This window comes from Rhopalosiphum maidis, chromosome 1 (assembly GCF_003676215.2).
Source record: "Rhopalosiphum maidis isolate BTI-1 chromosome 1, ASM367621v3, whole genome shotgun sequence".
Classification (NCBI taxonomy): Eukaryota; Metazoa; Arthropoda; class Insecta; order Hemiptera; family Aphididae; genus Rhopalosiphum; species Rhopalosiphum maidis.
The window spans coordinates 38,010,050-38,030,836 of NC_040877.1; the positions used below are offsets into that span (position 1 = coordinate 38,010,050).

The window sequence follows — 20,787 nt, forward strand, 5'->3', positions numbered from 1 at the left end:
ATCAGTAATAAGTATATTTTTGATTTTGGGCGAAGCGTGAATGTATTTGTTTTACAATGTGTGTGTGTATGTGTCTAAAAAAGCTTTTTATAGCAACATTGAATATTGTACTTTGGGTGGTCAAGTTTAAAAAAGGCGTACGTTGGTACCGAACGCTTTGCTGTACAATATAAGTGTTGAGTGGATCATTGTAATGAATAATATGTTTAATTTGAATTCAATAATATTATATAATTGTATGCGAAAAACTATTTTGAGCGGAGATGGTCTTTTTACCTATATCGCTAAGTTTATTTTATGATGTTTTTTTTTTTTGTTGGTATATTGCTACTAAACTAAACTCATTTATTTTTGTTTTAGTATTATTACAGTAAATTGATACAGTTTTTTCTAAAATATTGTATTTATTCATTGCATTATAAATATTTAATTATTATAATAATAAATATTTTTAATATTAAGATTTTGTTTTTTTGTTGCAAATCGAAAATGAATACATGCCGTAATTTTATATATTTCCATTATCTACACATGACACAACTGCATTTCAATTTCGCATCCAAATTTGTTACTATTTTACCATTTTAATTTTGTAATTTTATTAATTTTCCACGGTTTACGTATTATAAAATTGTAGTTTATTATAAAACTTGAAAATTTAATACAAAATTTACTATAAGTTATTAACGTAAAAATTAAAAAAAAATATTAAATTACATCATAACTTAATTATATTATACAATACTTGCGTTTGAAGAACAATTTTTGTCAAAACTATAATAATTTGAAAATAATGCAATAATTTTAAATTTTTAAATTTTTTTATTGGCAATAGAGTCGAAGAAAAGCACATTACACATCATTAAAATAATCTATTTAATGATAATTTTTTTGCGGTCACTACATAAATTTAAGAAAAACCTCAACAAAACATTTATACAGTTAACGTGTAGTAGGTATAATAGTATTAAAATCCGTTACTTTATATAATATATTAAATAACACCTATTAACTATATACCTACCTCTCATTACGCAATAAGAACTACCAGATAATATACATATAGATTTCACTCCCTTTATTTATAGGTACTTTTGTAGTTCTTCTTAATTCTTAGCTACTCGTTATTACAAATATTATCCCGTATATAATTCCAGACCAACATATAAGTACGTTTATGTACATTTTGAAAATATATGCGTATTGTTTAGAAATAGAAGTATCGTCCCAACTATAAGGTACATAAATTGACTGTTACCGACAGTTACAGTGATATGCAGTATCCTTTGAGGATTTATCCATTGCGATATCTCCTGAAATAATGGAGATATCATAATTTTGTTTTTTTATGAAACTCGCAAAACTACAAGTAATTCATATTTTTCTTTAACTTAACGTTTTGGTAAAAAAGTTAAAAAATAATTTTAATTAATAATAATTTTAATCGAAAATAGCCGTTTTGTAAAAATTATTTTTCTGAAAAATTGTACGTTTCGACATTTCATTTTCATTAATTTCATGATTTTTAATATTTTTTGTAGTTTCAAGAAAAGTCGTGAATTATTTATTACCATATAAGCACTGAATATAACAATATAAGGTACGAGTGTTATCAAACATGTGGCCCGCGGGCTTGTGCCCGTAGTATAATAATACAAAAATATTCACAAAACTAAAAAAAATATTTCAACGTAAATAATATAATATAGCAACCACCGGGTTTTTTAAATCATTTATTTGAAATAAATAATTAACAATGATTTAAATTATAAGTACATAAACCTAACTAATAGGTGATGCGTAAATGTAATAAGTATTAACTTTTGACAAATTTGAATTTTATTATTGGATTGTACTTGATTAACAATTTAGGCAATGTATTATTTTTGTATTACAAAAACTTATTTATATTAATAAATAGTTAATTATCTATTAGTGTTTATAGGTAATATCAAAGATATAAAATAATTTAATAGCAATAGACAGTACACGTATTAAATTTCGTCGCATTAAAGCCGATTCTAAAACAAAATTCGGTCGGGGTCCTCAATCCGACAACACGTGAATCGGCAATACGCGCCTGTCGTGCATTTTAGATTTTTCGATGGTCAACGATTTTATTATTACATTTCTGTATGTGTTTATCACAGACTTGGGCATCTCGCCGGACGTGGCGGGGGCGACGTTCATGGCAACGGCTACGTGTGCGCCGGAACTTTTCGTCAGCGTCATCGGAACGTTCCTGACAGAGTCCGACCTCGGGGTGGGCACAGTGGTGGGCAGCGCCATATACAACACATTAGGCGTTTCGGCGTGCGCGGGACTTGCGGCCAGGAAAGCCATCAATTTGGAAAAGTGGCCACTGCTTCGGGACAGTGGCGTGTACTTGGTGTCCATCATTGCGCTGGCCATCATCGTGGTCGACGACGTGGTCATGTGGTACGAGGCACTGTTTCTGCTGTTTATGTACTTTGGGTACTTCTTACTGATGTTCACGCAAGGAAAGCTGAGAACAGCCGCCAAAAAGTTGAAAAACAAAAATTCGTTCCGGTCGTGTAAGTATTTTCCATTTTTCTGTACAACAGTCATACTTTCCATAATAAAAACATAATAATAATACTGTATATACAGGACAATTCGCAGATATCGCCTATTCCCATTTTATCCTTTAATTGTTTAAATTATAATTTTCTTAAACTTTTAAACTTTTATTATATGTATACCTATACTATATTTTAAAATATTTTCATGTTAATACGTTTAAGAATTATCATATCAACTATTTTTGTGCATAGAAAGGTAATGATATTCATATTACATTACCAAATTTCATACTTAATATCATCTAGAATAATATTAAAATGATATTAAAAACACAATAATAACTGTACCCTATACCATATTTATATTAATCAAAATAATTATGTACCTAAATATTAATAATAGTATATATATATAGAAATACATGTATAAGAAATTGATATTATGTATCTATGTACAACAACAATAATAAATAATAAAAACTTACACAAAACATACGAGGTCTAATCAAAAAGTATCGAGACTGTTAAAAAAAAAAAAAAATATATTAGATAAAGTTATTTACATTCAATCTCCTTCAAAGTATGCTCCTTCTGAGTCCATACATGTTCTCCAACGTTCCTGCCATTTTTGAAAACACCTGTGGAAGTCATTTTTAGAAACTCCTCGTAGCTGCTCCGTCGCATTTTGTTTTATTTCATCTACATCTTGAAAACGTTTACCCTTAAGCGCCATTTTTATTTTTGGGAATAAAAAAAAATCACATGGAGCTAGGTCTGGTGAATAGGGGGGTTGAGAAACAACTGGGATACCATGTTTAGCCAAAAACTGCTGCACAACATGGGCTGAATGGGCTGGTGCATTATCGTGATGCAATTTCCAACTACCAGACTCTTTAAACTCGGGTCTTTTTCTTCGTACAGCGTCTCGTAAACGGCGAAGAACATCAATGTAGTACTCCTTTGTTATAGTCTGTCCTTTAGGAGCATACTCATGATGAACAACACCTTGGTAGTAAAAAAAAACGGTCAACATGACCTTCACTTGACTCCGAACTTGACGAGCTTTTTTGGTCGTGGTGAATCAGGTGTCTTCCACTGCGAAGATTGTACCTTTGTTTCTGGATCGTAGCCATATACCCAAGTCTCGTCACCAGTTATAATTGATTTTAAAAAAAAATCATCAGATTCGGAACACTCTAGCAAATCAGTGGCGATCTGTTTTCGATTTTCTTTTTGCTCACCTGAGAGCAGTTTTGGTACAAATTTGGCTGCAACTCTTCTCATGTCTAAATCAGTCGTCAATATGGTTTGAACTGATCCAAATGAAATTTGAAACTCATTACTAAGTTCCATAATTGTCAAACGACGGTTACCTCGTATTGCTGTTCGTATTTTTTGTATCATTTCCTCATTGCGGCTTGTTGATGGGCGTCCTTCACGTTCATCACTTTCAACAGTTGTTCTACCCTCTTTAAATCGTTTAAACCATTCAAAAACGCGAGCACGGGACATGGTTTCATCTCCATAAGCTAACAATAACATTTGGTAGGTTTCAGTAGCCGTTTTTCCCAGTTTATGGCAAAATTTAATGCACACTCGTTGTTCTGTATTTTCGCTCATTATGAAATCCGACGGGACGTAAAAACATACTTGACTTAATCGCACCTAGAAGCCGACTGAAACAATTTTAATCTAATCTATGTCTAATATATTTTCCCAACATATAAAGTTAGATTAATATAGCACATGCAAGTTCATACTCAAACTGGTTTACGATTAATCGTATCAGTCTCGATACTTTTTGATTAGACCTCGTATGATAACAATTTAAAACGGAACAACAAATCAAAAGGTCAATATTATAAGTAGAGCCCCCCTTTTGATGTTAAAGTCAGTCTGTTACCATCTACCAGCCTTTCATTACAGCATAACACCATATTATTACATTAACTTAAAATCTTTATTGATTTTTATTTCAAATTGTGAAGTTATAAATTAATATTGCAAATAATATCCGAACTGCAATTGTTCTTAATGTTATTTAATATATATTTATTGATACTTAGTTCACATCTTGATTCTATTGTCATCTAATCATAGGCGCCTACCAGGTAAGAAACTATATTAACATATAAATATACATCCAGGGCAATAAGATTACTTTCACCTAAAAGTTAAATAAAATACGCAGACTCAAGTGTATTATAAAAAGAAGGTAAATTAATCCATATTGATAAATCTATATTCACGATCACGATAAAGCGTAATAATATATATGGGCCTTGATAAACAATACACGAAGAGGCAAAAGAACGTCGACACTTCTAGTCCCCCATCATTTTATTTACAACACCAAACTTAATATATTATTGCAAGGTAAAGTTTCATCAGACATCAATAGCAACGCGCAAGCTTATTTTTGATTCATTACAAAGTGGCGCCCAACTTGGGGCTCAAACCCACGACCACGAGATTAAGTCACGTGCTCCTATTTAACTTTTAGGTGATAGTAATCTTATTTCTCTGGATGTATATTTGTATGTTAATATAGTTTCTTACTGGTAGGCGTCTATGATTAGATGACAATAGAACCAATACATGAACTAGAGTATCAATAAAAATATTAAATAAAATTAAGAATATAACTGCAGTTCGGATATAATTTGCAATATTAATTTATAACTTCACAACTTAAAATAAAGATCAATTAAGAGTTTAAGTTAATGTAATAAGACGGAGTAATGTTGTAATAACAGGCTGATAGTGAGCAGTGGTAGATGGTAGCAGATTAATTTTAACATAAAAAAGGGGACTCTACTTATTGTTCCATTTTAAATTGTTATTGTATATTTTGTGTACCCAAGTACCTACATAGGTACAAAATATATTATTGTTGTTTTACATAGTATCAATTTCTTATATATGAACCTATTTCTATATATATAATATTCTTATTATTTAGGTACGTCATTATTTTAATTATTTGATTAATATAAATATGGTATAGGGTACAGTTATTATTGAGTTTTTAATATAATTTTGACATTATTGTTGATGATATTAAATATGAAGTTTGGTTGCGTAATACGAATATCATTACAGAAAGGACAGCTTTTCTTATAACGAATCTAAATTTTAAATAAATTATTTATCTGGCAATTTAGAACTAAGTTGTACCCATCACTTAATTTAAATTCAAAAATAAGTAATAATAATTTGCCTGAATTATTCTATTTTGAGCGCACTGATCATCGGCGGTCGACATAACCACACATTTTATACCGTTTAATACCGCACACATTTATTATATTGTTAAAAAGGGAAATTTGAAAGGTCGATAATTCAAAACCGCACACATTTGATTGACAGTTAAAAATTAAATAGAAAAATCATAAAATTGCTTTTCATCTAGACAAGAAGACATAATCTCAACAAACGCCGTAGGAATCAAATGTGATGATAAATAAGGCTATCAAAAAAAATGTTTAACCATAATCCAGATTGTAAATATTTAACATTATAATTTTTTTTTAATATTGGTATAGAACTGATTTTTCTGTATTATTTTTATGATTTTGTGATCTTGATTAAATATGATTAACTGATGTGTGGTATTAAACGTTAATTTTATTTTAGATAAATGTATACGTTATTAATATACATATCAATGTGTGCGGTAATGAATGGTTTGATTTGGGAAAAATATGCAAAAAATTGTGTGGTTATGAACGACGCCCCTGATAATATCTATTAATTATTAAATATAATATTATTATAATATATTTGATAAAACTTTTAAAAAGTAAAATAGTTAGAACCTATTGTTATAAACTTAATTATATATAAAATATAAAATACATTAATAAAAAAAATTAGGTAATAAGAATTTAAACAAATGCTACCTACTATTTAAGGATAAAATGGGAATATACATGCTTCAATGTGCTTGGATTATATTTATAAACATTAAACTTCCAACATTTTAAACATTTCACTGTATCACGCATCCTCATTATTCAATTCATCACGCAATAATAAATGATTATGAATTATATTATACGCAGTAAATCTCATCATTTTATAAAGTATTTACTTTTCTCGATATCTTCATTATACAAATAAATAAAAACGTATAAGTAATAAACAGTTTCTGACTCTTGCCATAAATTTATATGGTTAAAAATGAAAAATGAATCCTTTAATACTCAAAATATTATATAGGTACTATATCATTCTTGTTTTAGAAATAAATACTTCCAATTAAAATCATCATTAAATCATATTGTGTATGTAAATAGGTATACTAAAAATAGGCATATTTAACATGATGCTTGCCATAGTAACAAGTTTCGCAGACTAGCTTCAAATCTATATACTCATAATCATCATGGAAATATTACGTATCATGAATATTTGGTACTTGACTCACAACTACTGACTTAGCCATATCCAAGAAGTTATTTTATTTGTAAAATTTTATCCAGTCAAAACTAATGACAATACTCTGTGAGAATTTCGAAGTCCGCAGTTTTATCAATTACCTACCTATTAAATTATCTATAGACATTACATTTATATAATTTGTCCAGATTTATAACTACATGCATAATCTTCTTAATTATTCTAAAGGCTTTATTCTTTCATAATGAAACCAATCGTTGCATCCAGAAATTTTAATAATTTCTTCTTAAACTTAGTCTTTCTTTCCCTTTGTAACTATTTAAATTTTATTTCTATTGTATTGAGTATAATAAGGTGGTTATGTTTTTTGAAAATAAATTTCACATTTGAATTAAAATATACTTGGAAAATATATAATTATTCGTTATTATTTATGTTCATCATTTTTATAGAAACCATATGCAAGTAATTGAATATCTAGTCAACGTAAAACTCCTAAAATAAATTATCGAAAAAAAAATACTTAGGTAAATACAATACTAGTAAATGAGTTCCTAAACGCAATTGAATTCACTTTAATAGTTCAATATCGATGATTAATAAGTTATTTTAAAAATTATTATTAATGTAATATACGTACACTATCCATTATTACAAAGTAATCTAAAAAGTAAATAAATACAAAACAATAATTAAAAACAACTTGCTCATACGCAAATACGCAAGATCTATGTTATTATGTGTGTGTTTTTATAGATGTATACTATACTGTAAACAGTATATATATACAATGTCAAAATATTTTTATAAGGGTCAATAACATGAGTTTGCGATCATAGGATAGACGGTCCTGTGATACTAATTTATAGGTACTCACCTACCTACACACTACCTACTTTGTATAATGGCATATTATATAGCCTACGCCCTATAGGCTATATTGGTATATAGGTGTATAAAACAGCATTTAATTTGATGGAAACGCGAATTTTTTGGCAATCGTAATGTTGTATTACTATTAGTATTATAATTAATAATAAGTTATTATAACTTATAACCGTCGGCGACGACGCGGACGATTAGAGAGTTTCGAGCACAGTTTGCTACAGTAGTCACTGCCACTGATAGGCAGATTTCTAGATAACCTTGAGAAGCCTAGGGGCTATAGTCAATCGATATACATAAACATATTATACAGGGTGATTCACTAAGCATGCTCACCCCAAATGTAGTTATTCAAAATTTGATTATTGAAATTTATAATGTAAATATTTATTTAAACTCTGAAACTCTTGAGATTTTTTGTACTATTTAAGAAGTGCCCTGTGCCACTAGTTATACAACTATACGACTAAGTTATACTAACTTTTGTTTTATAAATGAAAACTTCTTTTTATACTGTAAATTATTTAGTAGATATTTTTCCTGAAAATATTGAAGTATCAAATCAAAACTCGAGCATTTGGTTTTTGAATTGTTTAATTTTATATTCTAAGAATAATAGGTCCACCATAATCGTTTGGAAAATATGGGGGTTATGGAAACAAGAAAATTTTAGTAATTAATATTAATCTATTAACATTTATAGGTATTTTGTAAAAATAATGTAGTATAATAAATACTAGATCCAATATTACATATTATATATCTATTTTATATTTTTGTAAAACTATTTCTAAGGACTATTACTCTTAATATAAACATTTTTACTAATGAAAAACTACTCATTCAAATTTCATAGTATAAGGTAACATTTTCAAAAAAATTATCTTCTAAATAATTAAAAGTAAAAAGCGAAGGTTCTAGTTTAAAAAAAATGAAGTTTGTTTCACTCCAGAGCATTCCTTATATTGTACCAAAAATTTCAATCATAAAATACGGTTGTTAAATATATTTAAAAATGTAAAAAAATCAGAATTTGAATTTCTTTATTATAGACAGAAAAATTTGGGGCAGACATGCTTCGCAATCACCCCGTATATACAATAACAAAAAATAAGCTTATATTTTATACCATTGAAATAGCATATATAAGTACCTTATTACTTATATATTTCAAGTTATTATAGATATCTACATATCTGTTATTAATTAGGTACTGTACTATTATTACCTATTCAGATCTCCGTTCGATGTTTATTGTATAATATAATGTGTTGTAGTGTAGAATGTAGATACCTAAGTAGCCATGTAGGTATATATAACAACATTATACGCGTAGTTCGTATCTATATTATTATACTTAATGTTTTCATAAGCTTCGATACATAAATGAACTAACATAATGTGAGATAATATTATATATTGTTTACATTAAATATACCTATAGTTATTTGTTATTTAAAAATAATTTAACAGTCATTGATTTTTCTTTGTCATGCCTACACAATAATATTTGTTTACAAAAGATTCTTTGTTCGTAATATATTAACTTGTCTGTAGTTTACCCAATACTAACCTAGAATAAACGATGGGTTCATTTTGTTAAACCAACAAAAAACTGTATTCCTTTACAAAAATGTGTATGAAAACAGTTTGTTATTTTAAAAAAAGCTATAGACACCACGTGGCTACAATAATTGGTATTCATATTAAAATACAAATATTACATTACGACGTATAGATAGTTATAGTTATCACAGGTTTATTAATAAATAAACAACTTCTAATGTAATATTCAACAACTTGAATCAATTAATGATTGTACAAATAAATGTTTTTCTAAACTTTTTCTCGGAAATAATAAACTAGTTTACATTAGAGCATTAGGTGTACGATAATAATTCATAAGACGATGTTATTATGATACGTTCTAAATTATGTAGGTATGTGCCATTGAAAATACGTGTCCACCATAGGAAATCATTTGCTATAATATTTATTTTTTATAACTATAAGCCTATCCAAATAGGTAGGTCGGTAAAGTTTTTCACAACAAAGTAAACAAACAATTAATGACCTTGTAAAATGTAAATAAGTAAATATATTTAAATTTATATTAAATAATAATTATAACACGTATTATATTTTATAGTAACACTGATTTTTATACAGAATATAATAAAATTAATTTTATTAGGTACCTATCAACTATAGCGGCCCTTAACATATACCCTTTGTAAGTTTTAATTTGATTTAAAAGTCTACCGTTATAAATGTTATAGATTACTTTTGTGCGTAAAGTTTGAATTGGATTTTTTCAATAATTTATTGTAAAAATAACTGAAATAAAATTTCAAGACCTATTAGCCAAATTAAAAAACTAGACAATTTCCAGTGACCAGATGTCAGACTAAGTGTCTCGTCTAGTTTGTATGTAAATTTTAAAATCATTAGTAAATCATTACACTCGTGTCTCATAAAAACTTTTCTAAATAAATTTAATTTAAAATTAGCGATATTATTGATGTTAAAACATCTATGACATTATTATATATAATAATATTGTCGGTAGTTCTTATTTGCAAAAATGTATTATTATTAAAAAAAAATTTAACATTTTATGCTATATAATTTACTACGGCATTGAATATTGATAGTAAAAATATAGAAAAATGGTCTCTTTAGAATATAATCTTAACTCGATTGAAAAACAATAGATTATTTTAAACTTTTGTAGTACTTCTTTAACTTTAACTTATTTGTTAAAAATAAAAATTTTAAATACGATCGTAAAACCAATACAGTTTTTGTGAGGATCTAAAAACAAACTTTTTCTCAATTTTTTTTTTTAAATATTGGAAATTTGGAAGCTATTTTATTGATAATATATGCTATTATTATTTCTAAAAATAATAGGAATTTAATCTAAAAAAAAATTAAAAAGTTAAAAATTATTTTTATAAGCTTATAACTTATTCTAACAAAGGACGAAAAAGTATAAAACGGATTTCTTTTTTGTTCAAATCAAGTTTACATCACATCATAGCGCTTTTGGTATTTTATTATATATCAATTGATTTTATGTTTGCGTTTCATCACAATATGGTTTATTGCCTACGGGCTACATTGAGGTTGCAGCAGTCAAGAATTTGCCAATTCCTGAGCTAATTATTAGATATTAGTTTAAAACTTTAAGACAAATAACTGTTTTGGTCAGAAGTTACTCCTTAAGGGGTTAGATTTTAGTCTCGTAACTCGTTATATTATCTATACCTATATAGCGGCAATAATCAATAATGTAATATGTACTCGTATATATTATAATACTGTTTATAGTATACTACATCGTATTAAAATATTGTTGTAATCTAATAATGCTGTTTGTAAAAAATACCCGTGGTGTCTATAGTAATTCAATATTAGAAAAATTATTTAATAATATAATATCTTTATATTATAATAATATCATTGTTATACGTAATATGATTGTAAGTTTATAACTTTATATGTAGATTTCGTATTTTTTTATGACACGTGTTTTTGGACATCCTCAACTTAATTAGTCTACAGAGTGTTTGAGTCACATATCATACTCAGTGCAGAACTTCTTATACTTTCAATAATGCATTTGTTTAAAATCTAATGTTTGTTATTTAATATACTTAAATACTATGCTTACAAATTCTTGAGATTTTTGTACTACTTAAGAAATATCATGTGGATGTGTGTTATTTTTCAAATGAGAGCCCCATTTTTATTCTGTACATTTTTAGTGAATTATTTTTCCGAAAATTTTTTTAAATATCTAAATTAATATTATAACAAATGGTTTTTGAATTAGGTAGTGAACTTTATGTGTCGAGGATAATAATAATAGAACAATATAATAATAAAATTGGAAATATGGGGGGTATAGAGATTTTAAAACTGAAGTAATTAATATTGATCTATTAATATTTGTAATTTTTAAAAATGGTACAAGGAAAATAAATACTAGATCCGATATTTCATGCGTTTTATTTATTTGTAAAACCATTCTTAAGGACTATTATCTTTTGCATAAACATTTTAATAATTAAGAATTTACTCACTCGAATTTTTAATTATATAGGTACATTAAAATGTTCAAAAAAATAATTCCCTAAATAAGCTGGATATTAAAATTTGAAAAACAAAAAATTGTATCACCCCAGGGCACAGGACATTTTTTAAGTAATACAAACAATTTCAATACTTTTAAAATATGTTATGTATATTTAAAAAATTAAAAAATCATAATAATCTTAATATAAAGATCCAAACTGTTCATCATCAAATTAAAGATAAAGACAAAGAGTACATGTATAGTAACCAATAAATAAAATCTTCTGATCTAACACTTTTTTTAATTTAATTTTTTTAATTAAATTTATTACAACTTTTAAGACTGGTATCTCCTCGAATAACTGCGCAGTTTGTACATATATTAAACAAAAAATTGTTATATGAATACAAATGTACATGTTCAACAATCAATAAATATATAGGTTCCTATATACTATTACTTACCAACCTAATTAGTAAATTACAAGATACAACTCTTACAATTTAATGTTTTGAGTTCGAATAGAAACACTCAGACACAAACACGTTATACGCATTATACATACAAATCAATTAATAAAGTACCTAACTTTTGAGTCCTTTACCCGATTTCTATTCCTGACATTCCTGTATACTGTATAGTAATAGTAGGTTGCCTACCTACCTAGCAACACACCTATTCACTGTTGCAGGGGCTATAGTTTTCGATTATGTTCAACGGCTGTTAATCAATGCATTGTTTTATGGGAAATTTACTTCGAATGAATGTCGAAGCATTTCGTTACCTGAAAATGGTGAAAGAGCATGTCAATACGGAACGGGTTGGTTAAAAGTTTACGCTTTGAATAACGACAACAATATACATGAGCATGATTTATTCATGTATTTATATCAAAATTTGAAGACTGCTCTAATATTTTCTTCTGTTTCTAACGTTTTAACAATATTATTAGTTTATAAGTACCTAATGGCAATAACAATAATAATAAATCTTCACTTCAATACCTATATCTAATCTACACAACAGAGCTACTTCAAGTTTTGGTATTATGCAGACATCACACGCTTTACTGCTTTAGGGTTTAACACGAATCTCTTATATATATATATATATATATGTGTGTTTGAATTATAGCTTCAAACTCGATGAAACCACCGGCGTTCGACATTGGTTACGGCGTTTATCGTTCATTCTACTTCACGGAGTACGTACCGCCCCCGCCGCCGAAGAAGTCCCAGACGAGCAAAGATCCCAATGAAATAGACAACGAAGAACCTAGTAATTATTATTATTTCATAATAACGCACGATGATTTCATGTTACAGACGGGGGCGTCATTTTTTATTTGCTAGATATAACTGGAAATGTGTATCTATACATTTTACATTGGACACATCATCCATGGGATGCACTTTATATTATATTATTACAAATTTGTTATTGAAATCGATAAACACTATTCCAACACAGATTATTGATGGTCTTAAACATTTTCAATGATAAGTGATCATTTTTTTTTCAATTTTAAATCGTCCTTAGCAATATATTTATTATTTATTGAAGTACTTATTTTAATATTAACTATACAGGAACATAATATCTTAAATTATTTTCAGAATTTATTTTTGGTAAATAATATTGAATTTAAAAAAAATCAGGCAATTAGGTAACAGTAGGTATATTAAATGGTATCTCCTCAGTCCTCATTAAACAGGTTACCATAATGGATAATATATTAAGTTTGAATTAAATTATAAATCATTGCATACAATATACATACTATGAAAAACGATTCTAAGCGGTTACCATCTGTTAGTCTGTTGTTTGTCTGTCTACAATACAATTTTCAAAATATTTCAACTATTTTTAAATTTAATGTAAGATCAAACAATATTTATTTTTATATTATATGTAATATCACTAATATCTGTATGAAAATATTAAAAATACACTTGTACATTTTTTGTATGCATTTAAAGTTAGAATTTTTTAAAAATCCCAAAAAATTGAAAACTATTTTGAAGTTAAAAATTCATAAAAACTTTTGTTTTTGTACCTAAGTTTTGAAAATTGTATACAATTGCTGTAGCTCATACAGTATTAACAGAAATATATAGTTACATTATGTTTTATTTAAGTTGATATAATATGTTATAAATATATTTTATTATATTATTATAATAATTAAATGTTTAAATGATAATAATATAATAAAAGCAATATTTTCGGCGCTACTGTTTCCGCTCAGTATCGTCTTTCGTTTAGGTATAATAATAAATCATTGAATTAAAATTAGTGGTCCACTCGATACGATAATATCTAATGGTCCTAATGTATAGCAAAACAGACAACAGTGCCCACTTGTTTACTTTTTATTTTGGCCTGTATTAACTTCTTTAGACTAACATCTAGATTTAGGTAAAAATTATGAGTACAATACAACTACCTAATTATTAATACTTTTTAGTTATTATTTATTTATAAACCATACACTGATATACCTAATAGATAAAAAACATTGTTTAAAAACCATAATTATTATAAAATTATAGCAGTATCATTTCTAGAATTTGTTAGTAAGTAAGTATTATGTATAGTCAATTTTTATGGATTTAATATTTTACATATTTTTAAGTACAAAAAATAAATACTCGTTTTTGAACATGTATATACTATGTTTAACTGGTATGATGGTAGACTAAAGTATAAATTATATTGTGTGATATCCCACTTAATATTTTGAAATAACGCCCCTGAATAACGGGCGTTACCGTCTTCTGCCAAAATCGACCTTCCTCTTAACCTCTAAGTCCATTTACCGCCCGTATAATAATATATATATCCATTATTTGCCAATAATATTCACATCGTATGTATCCTCCAAAACTTTGGGCACTTGCATCTTCTGAACTTACACGCATAACAAACGCCTATGTGAGTCATTTCATGTACATTTAAAAAATAGTTGTTATCGACATTCGCCATCTATTTTACAATGGTTAAATCGTTAATGATTTAAAAGCATCGATGAACCAAAAACACGGCAATGATATTGATCAATATAAAAAGGAGAAATTTACCGATAGCGATAGGTATACGTTTTTGAAATCCATAGCGTATTGCGTGTAACTACTATAACTATAAAACAAAATACCTAATAAGATTTATAATAAAATACAATTTTAAATGATTTTAAAATCAAGATTATTAATTTTTTACTTGATTTTGTATAACTTACAGACATAATTTTGACTTTATTTTTGTGACATTATATAATGATCTATGTATGCAATAAAATAGTATTTAATGTTTTTAAAAAATATATATTTAATTAATAATCCATTACATAATTATTTTTTTATTTTAAAAATCATTGCCAATTATCAATAATTTCGCGTTGTTATATTAAGGAGTTACCTAGGTTTAAAATATAAAAACTAAAATGTGTAGTGGTGGAAAAGGGGAATATAAATTATTATATTGACTGCAGTAAACGGAAAGGTTGATTTTGTCGGAAAAATGGGATCACTCCTGAAAAACAATGGTCGTAAATCGTATTCTGTGTGTTATTGGGTAAAAGTAATGGTAAAGGTATATGTTATATTGTATCCGTATTAAAAATAATATTAAAACGTAAACTTGCAGTTTCCCCCATATGGAAAGTACCAGCAGGTGTATTACCCAAAATGTGGTGGGTATTTTCCTTACCAGTAGCATTCATGTTGTCGGTAACAGTGCCGGATTGCCGGACAAGGCGTAAGGTGTACCCGTTCACGTTCATCATGTGCATAATTTGGATAGGCATCAGTTCATACATAGTGTCTTGGATGTTGTCAATATGTGGTGAGTACTTAATGATAGTTATTGTTTTATAATTTAATATTTTTTTTATAAACATTAGTTGCTGTGTAATAATTCACCATATATTTTTATTTTTGTTTGTTAACAGGAGACACATTTCATATTAGTGACATTGTGATGGGCATAGCGGTGCTGGCGGCTGGTGGTAGCATACCTGAAGCCACTTCGGGTATAATAAATGCCCGTAACGGTAAGAACTCAATGTTACTACAAATAATTTTGATAATAGTATTCAAAGTCGGATTTTGGGGTGAGGGATATGGGCTTGCACAAAATAGTCAATGACGGGCCACATCAAACTAAAGAATCCTGAGCTTAAAAATTCAAATTCACCTTAGACCGTACTCCTCATTTACGAGGAGTGAGGACTCGGAGGACTTCTATTTGATGAGCCCTGAGACCCCCCACAACTCTAAATCTGACCTTGGGCGTATTATTATTATTTAATAATTATTGTTTTATATTATATTTAATGCCCTAGGTGAGGGATCAATGAGCATCAGCAATGCGTTAGGTGCCAATACATTGGACATACTATTATGTTTGGGTTTGCCATGGTTTATCAAATGTCTCATGCCAGTCTCCATGAATGGTGGACCTATATTGATGGAAACCAACGATTTATTTTTTAACTGCATATGTTTGATCATTAGTGTGATAGTGCTGAATATTGCAGCTGCTGCGAATGGATTCAAAATGTATAAGACGTTTGGTATCATATGTCTTGTCGGTCACATTTGTATCATAACAATATTCATAATTAGCGGCCTTAATGTAAAAAGCACAGACATTGGGCAATGTTAATATCAAATAGACACTATTTAGAATATTCATTCATTATTTATCATTTTTAATTGTTATCAAATGAATGCCATACATTTTAGTTCTAAGAAAATGTTTACAATATGTATGAACACTGTATACAGTATAACTATAAACTTCAATTATTTTCATTTTATTAGTTTTATCAAATATTATGTTTAATTAATGTAGATATTTTTAACCAATGACGTGTAGTGAACACTAGAATATTAAGAATATAGTAATAAGTATTTTGATAAAAATAACCACCTATTTACATATTTTTGTGCCAACATTTATTTTACCATTTAATATTATTTGAATAATTTGTTTAATATGAATATTGACTTGTATGTTAATTATAAATTGTAGGTCCTATGGAACTTGTTTTATATTATTTTATCTAGTTGAAAAATTATTGTAGATTATTGTTTTTATTTTTTAATAAACATTAATGATGATTTAATTAAAATATTTCAATAATTTGATGAGAATGTTAAATAGCTATAAGACTGATGACTATATTATTATATAATAATTAATTATGGCTAATAAACAGTAACCAATAAAATACGATTTAGATTGATAATAAGAAACATAGGAAAAAATATTACATTCATGCATGTAATTTAATTTTATAAATTATTAAGAAATGTCTGGATATTTGTTACTTTATTAAAATATATGTGTATTTTGATAATATTGATAATAAAATAACAAAAATGAAATAATAGATTTAACAATAATCATTATGAATCGGTCATATCAAAATAAAGAGTTCTAGCTCTATCTCTACAATGAGATAGACCTTTATTAATTTTAGTGCTCATATCTTCAACATTGAATTTTGTTCCCAGTTCCATAGACATAACTGTTCCTGAAGGTTCTGTAGCAGGTGGCCGCGTGTAGTACAGTAATGTTCCACTAAAAAAATTTATATTATTAAATTACTATGAAAATTATGTACAGCATGACTAAACCCATATGATGTAACAAAATATAAATTGTGTCTGGATGCAATTTATTGATTATAACTAATTGAGTCAATTGAGGTAAATTATTTTAAATTGACTTTTAGTTTACAACAGGAATCATTCAAATCTTAAAACATAAATATTTTATAATAATTTAGACCATAATATTTCATATAACCCCAACATTATTTAAACTCACTATAGTTCAACTTAAATATTATATTCAGATATTCATTATATGGATAGTATCACATTTTTAATTTTGGTAATTTATTCATAGTATATTTTAAATTAATTTAATAAGTAAATTTATTAAATATAAATAGGTGTATTATTTTACATAATCTAGGGGAGGAGGTAACCAGACCAAGGTTACTTTAGCTAGTAGATTGTAGATTTTTATTATCTGTGAGATTTTCAAAAAAAAAAAAAAAATTCATTATAAAATATGTATTAAACCTCGTGCGTTCAATAAAATCAAAATACGTCAAGGTATTATACCTATCTATGCCATAATGTATATTCAATATTAAGATTAAACTTTTATACCCACTTACAATTTTGTTTTTTTTTTTTTATAAAATAGCATATCAATACTAACTAGATTCATGTTTTATATGACAACAGTATTAACATGTTCAGTAGGGCGCTGACATCCGCCGCCGATCCATGATCGTCACTAGTACTTTTATTTAGATATGTTTAAATAATTCAGCCATAACGACACTGCTTCAAATATTTATCATGGCCATTCAGAAAGTATGTAATAAACAGTGCTTGCAGTTTATTTTTGTTAAATTTTATAGAAAACAACTGTTATCAACATTAAGTTATACGCGGCGCGTGGGACTAGATTAGGAATAAACGTGGGGAGATGAACGTGTAAATATAATTTTTTTTTACAAAAACTTACGATTTAATCAATTTAAATTACTTAAAGGAAACCACACATTTGTTTCTGTCTTACAAATGTGTAATATATAATAAATACATTAATATATAATATTAGAGAGAAAGAACTTACTATTAAACTTTAAGATAACAGTTTTTATATTTAATTAGTTAAGATTAATATAACATATTTTATGATCTTCAAAAACTTAAGAGTTAATCACTAGTGTGTTTTATAATTATTATAACCAAATTGATTATAGCTTTCTCCAAATTTAAATCAAAGATAACTAATTGATCAAATACACCAATATTTATCTTAGTTAATTAGTATTATATTTTCATTGAATTTCCAAGCAACCAGAAAATATTTTTAAGTAAAATTAAAAAGAATAACACTTACTCTTTTAAATCTTTCATGAAAGATTTGGCTGCATTAAGTTGGTCTGGTTTTCCTTGTCTATTTATTAAGCTATGTCGCTTTGCTTTCATTTCAAGTATATGTGTATAATCTTCAGTATTTTCTACAGTCATGTCATACAATAGCTTTAACTAAATAAAAAAAATATTCATAAAAATAGACATCGGTTATAAGCAAATTCAATCATATTCACATACCTGATTTTTTTTTATGTAAGGTAATATTAAAGCACATATCTTGATTGGGGCTACATTTTGAAGATCTACTTGTAATGCCTGTCTTAATAATAAACGACTATCACTGGGCTTCTCCAATATTGTACTAGCTCCAGTACATTTCCATGGCAATAATTCAATTTTAACATTATTGAAAGGAAATACTCCTACTGATCTGTAAACATTCAACCATTGAGTTTGGTTACTAGTAAAAAATAAAAAATTATTAACTCACTGATTCTTTTTTGATGGAACAGGTTCATCACCAACTGTATATTTCCATTTAATGGTATCTACTACACAAGATTTTCCCACTTTGGGCATACCAACAACACCAACTGTAATACCTAAGATTGGTGCATCTATACAAGTCTGTAAATAATGTAATACAACAGATTCACCAAAACATCTATTGGCTACTTTCTTTTTTATTCTAGCTAAAAAATTTGGATCTTTTGCACTGGTTTTGGGTGTATTTCGTACTTCACGACTAGCTCTGAATGGCACTGTTGGTGCTATCTTGCTAAAATATTCTACCCAATCATTTATTATTGTTTTAGGCACTAGATCGATTTTATTTAACAAAATAATACGTTTTTTATCTGGATTAGCTGTTAAATAATCGTCTATTTCTTTAGAACGAGTAGCTAATGGATCACGAATATCCAAAACTTCTAGAACTACATCACTCATTGAAATGATCTAAAACAAATATTAATTTATGAATATAGAAAACTACAAATCATAGAATCTATTAGACTAGTTTACATTTTTATAATTGTGTTCCATATATCGGTCTTCTCTAGTTTCTTTTAAAAGCCATTTTTGTCTAAAAGGCAATTTTGATTCAGTACTTTTTTTAGTTTCTTCTTCAGGTTGTGTTTCCATTGAAGCAAAATTTGACAAACGAATTTCTCGTTCTTTTCTTTTGGCTTCATTAAGTTGCTCAATGATTTCTTCTTTGAATGGACACATGTTCGGAGCAATGATCATACTATTTTTGGTTTCTAAGCATAATAAATAATTAAAATTAAATACTTAATACTACATAAACATAGAATCATTTAAATAAAAAAAAAAATGTAGGTGTAACAATGTTATATGTTACCTACAAAAAAGAAAATATTGTACTATTTGTTTTGATAAATGTTTCAGATAACTTGAGGTAATATGAAACCAAAATAAGCAGACACAAGTCATAAAAAAGGTATGTTACACTATTAAAAGACAATAAGAACTCACTTTTTTTAGGATTTTTCTTTGCATCTCTTTTGAGTTTACGATTGTGATCTCGTACTTTCTTGGCAACCTTATACTTGGTCCTGCACTTTAAACGTTTCGACTGTTTCCCTATGGATAAATTTTAAAGTTGTAATATAGAAAACAATATTGTTGGTAAAAAAGTCATAGCTGTTCTGGTAATACTTACTCTTTTTTGGTAACGCCATTGCGTCTCACGATCTGTGTACGAAGTCTGAAAATATATCACAAAACAATAACGATCTAACTGCACCTATTATTTTGGGATAATATATAACAATATTGTGAAGTTAATAGCACACTTGTGAAGGAACTATGAACGAAACAGAGATTAGGAGGTGTTCAATATTTACGTGCGGAGAGTATCCGCACAAATGATAGAACACGACGGAGACGTCTGTGAGTTAACCTCAAAAACGGAACGTCATCAGGCCGGCTACGGTTCACGATAATA

At 27.5% G+C, this 20,787-nt stretch overlaps 3 protein-coding genes across 4 annotated transcripts in view; 1 reads left to right on the forward strand and 2 right to left on the reverse strand.

Annotated features, from left to right (window-relative positions):
- LOC113547907 (sodium/potassium/calcium exchanger 4-like) overlaps nt 1-16,860 on the forward strand; it is a 37,805-nt gene extending 20,945 nt beyond the window's left edge. The window contains exons 3-8 of one of the 2 annotated variants that reach the window (XM_026948488.1): nt 2,151-2,555; nt 12,602-12,730; nt 13,045-13,188; nt 15,556-15,753; nt 15,860-15,961; nt 16,253-16,860. In XM_026948488.1, the coding sequence (XP_026804289.1) occupies nt 2,151-2,555; nt 12,602-12,730; nt 13,045-13,188; nt 15,556-15,753; nt 15,860-15,961; nt 16,253-16,575 (1,301 nt within the window). In that variant the 3' untranslated portion in view covers nt 16,576-16,860. The remainder of the gene's footprint in view (nt 1-2,150; nt 2,556-12,601; nt 12,731-13,044; nt 13,189-15,555; nt 15,754-15,859; nt 15,962-16,252) is intronic. The other variant, XM_026948489.1, reaches the window with a different exon arrangement.
- LOC113547908 (protein GVQW3-like) lies at nt 3,082-4,354 on the reverse strand. Its single transcript, XM_026948490.1, has 2 exons — nt 3,917-4,354; nt 3,082-3,856 (listed from the first exon to the last, which is right to left on the reverse strand). The coding sequence occupies exons 1-2, from the start codon at nt 4,161-4,163 to the stop codon at nt 3,582-3,584; spliced, it is 522 nt and encodes a 173-aa protein (XP_026804291.1). The 5' UTR covers nt 4,164-4,354; the 3' UTR covers nt 3,082-3,581.
- Nucleotides 16,861-17,225: 365 nt separating the features above from the next.
- On the reverse strand, nt 17,226-20,730 carry LOC113550599 (guanine nucleotide-binding protein-like 3 homolog). The gene is made up of 7 exons (XM_026952538.1): nt 20,503-20,730; nt 20,316-20,423; nt 19,842-20,080; nt 19,309-19,775; nt 19,056-19,248; nt 18,841-18,989; nt 17,226-17,496 (listed from the first exon to the last, which is right to left on the reverse strand). The coding sequence occupies exons 1-7, from the start codon at nt 20,519-20,521 to the stop codon at nt 17,322-17,324; spliced, it is 1,350 nt and encodes a 449-aa protein (XP_026808339.1). The 5' UTR covers nt 20,522-20,730; the 3' UTR covers nt 17,226-17,321.
- Between the last annotated feature and the right edge of the window lie 57 nt (nt 20,731-20,787).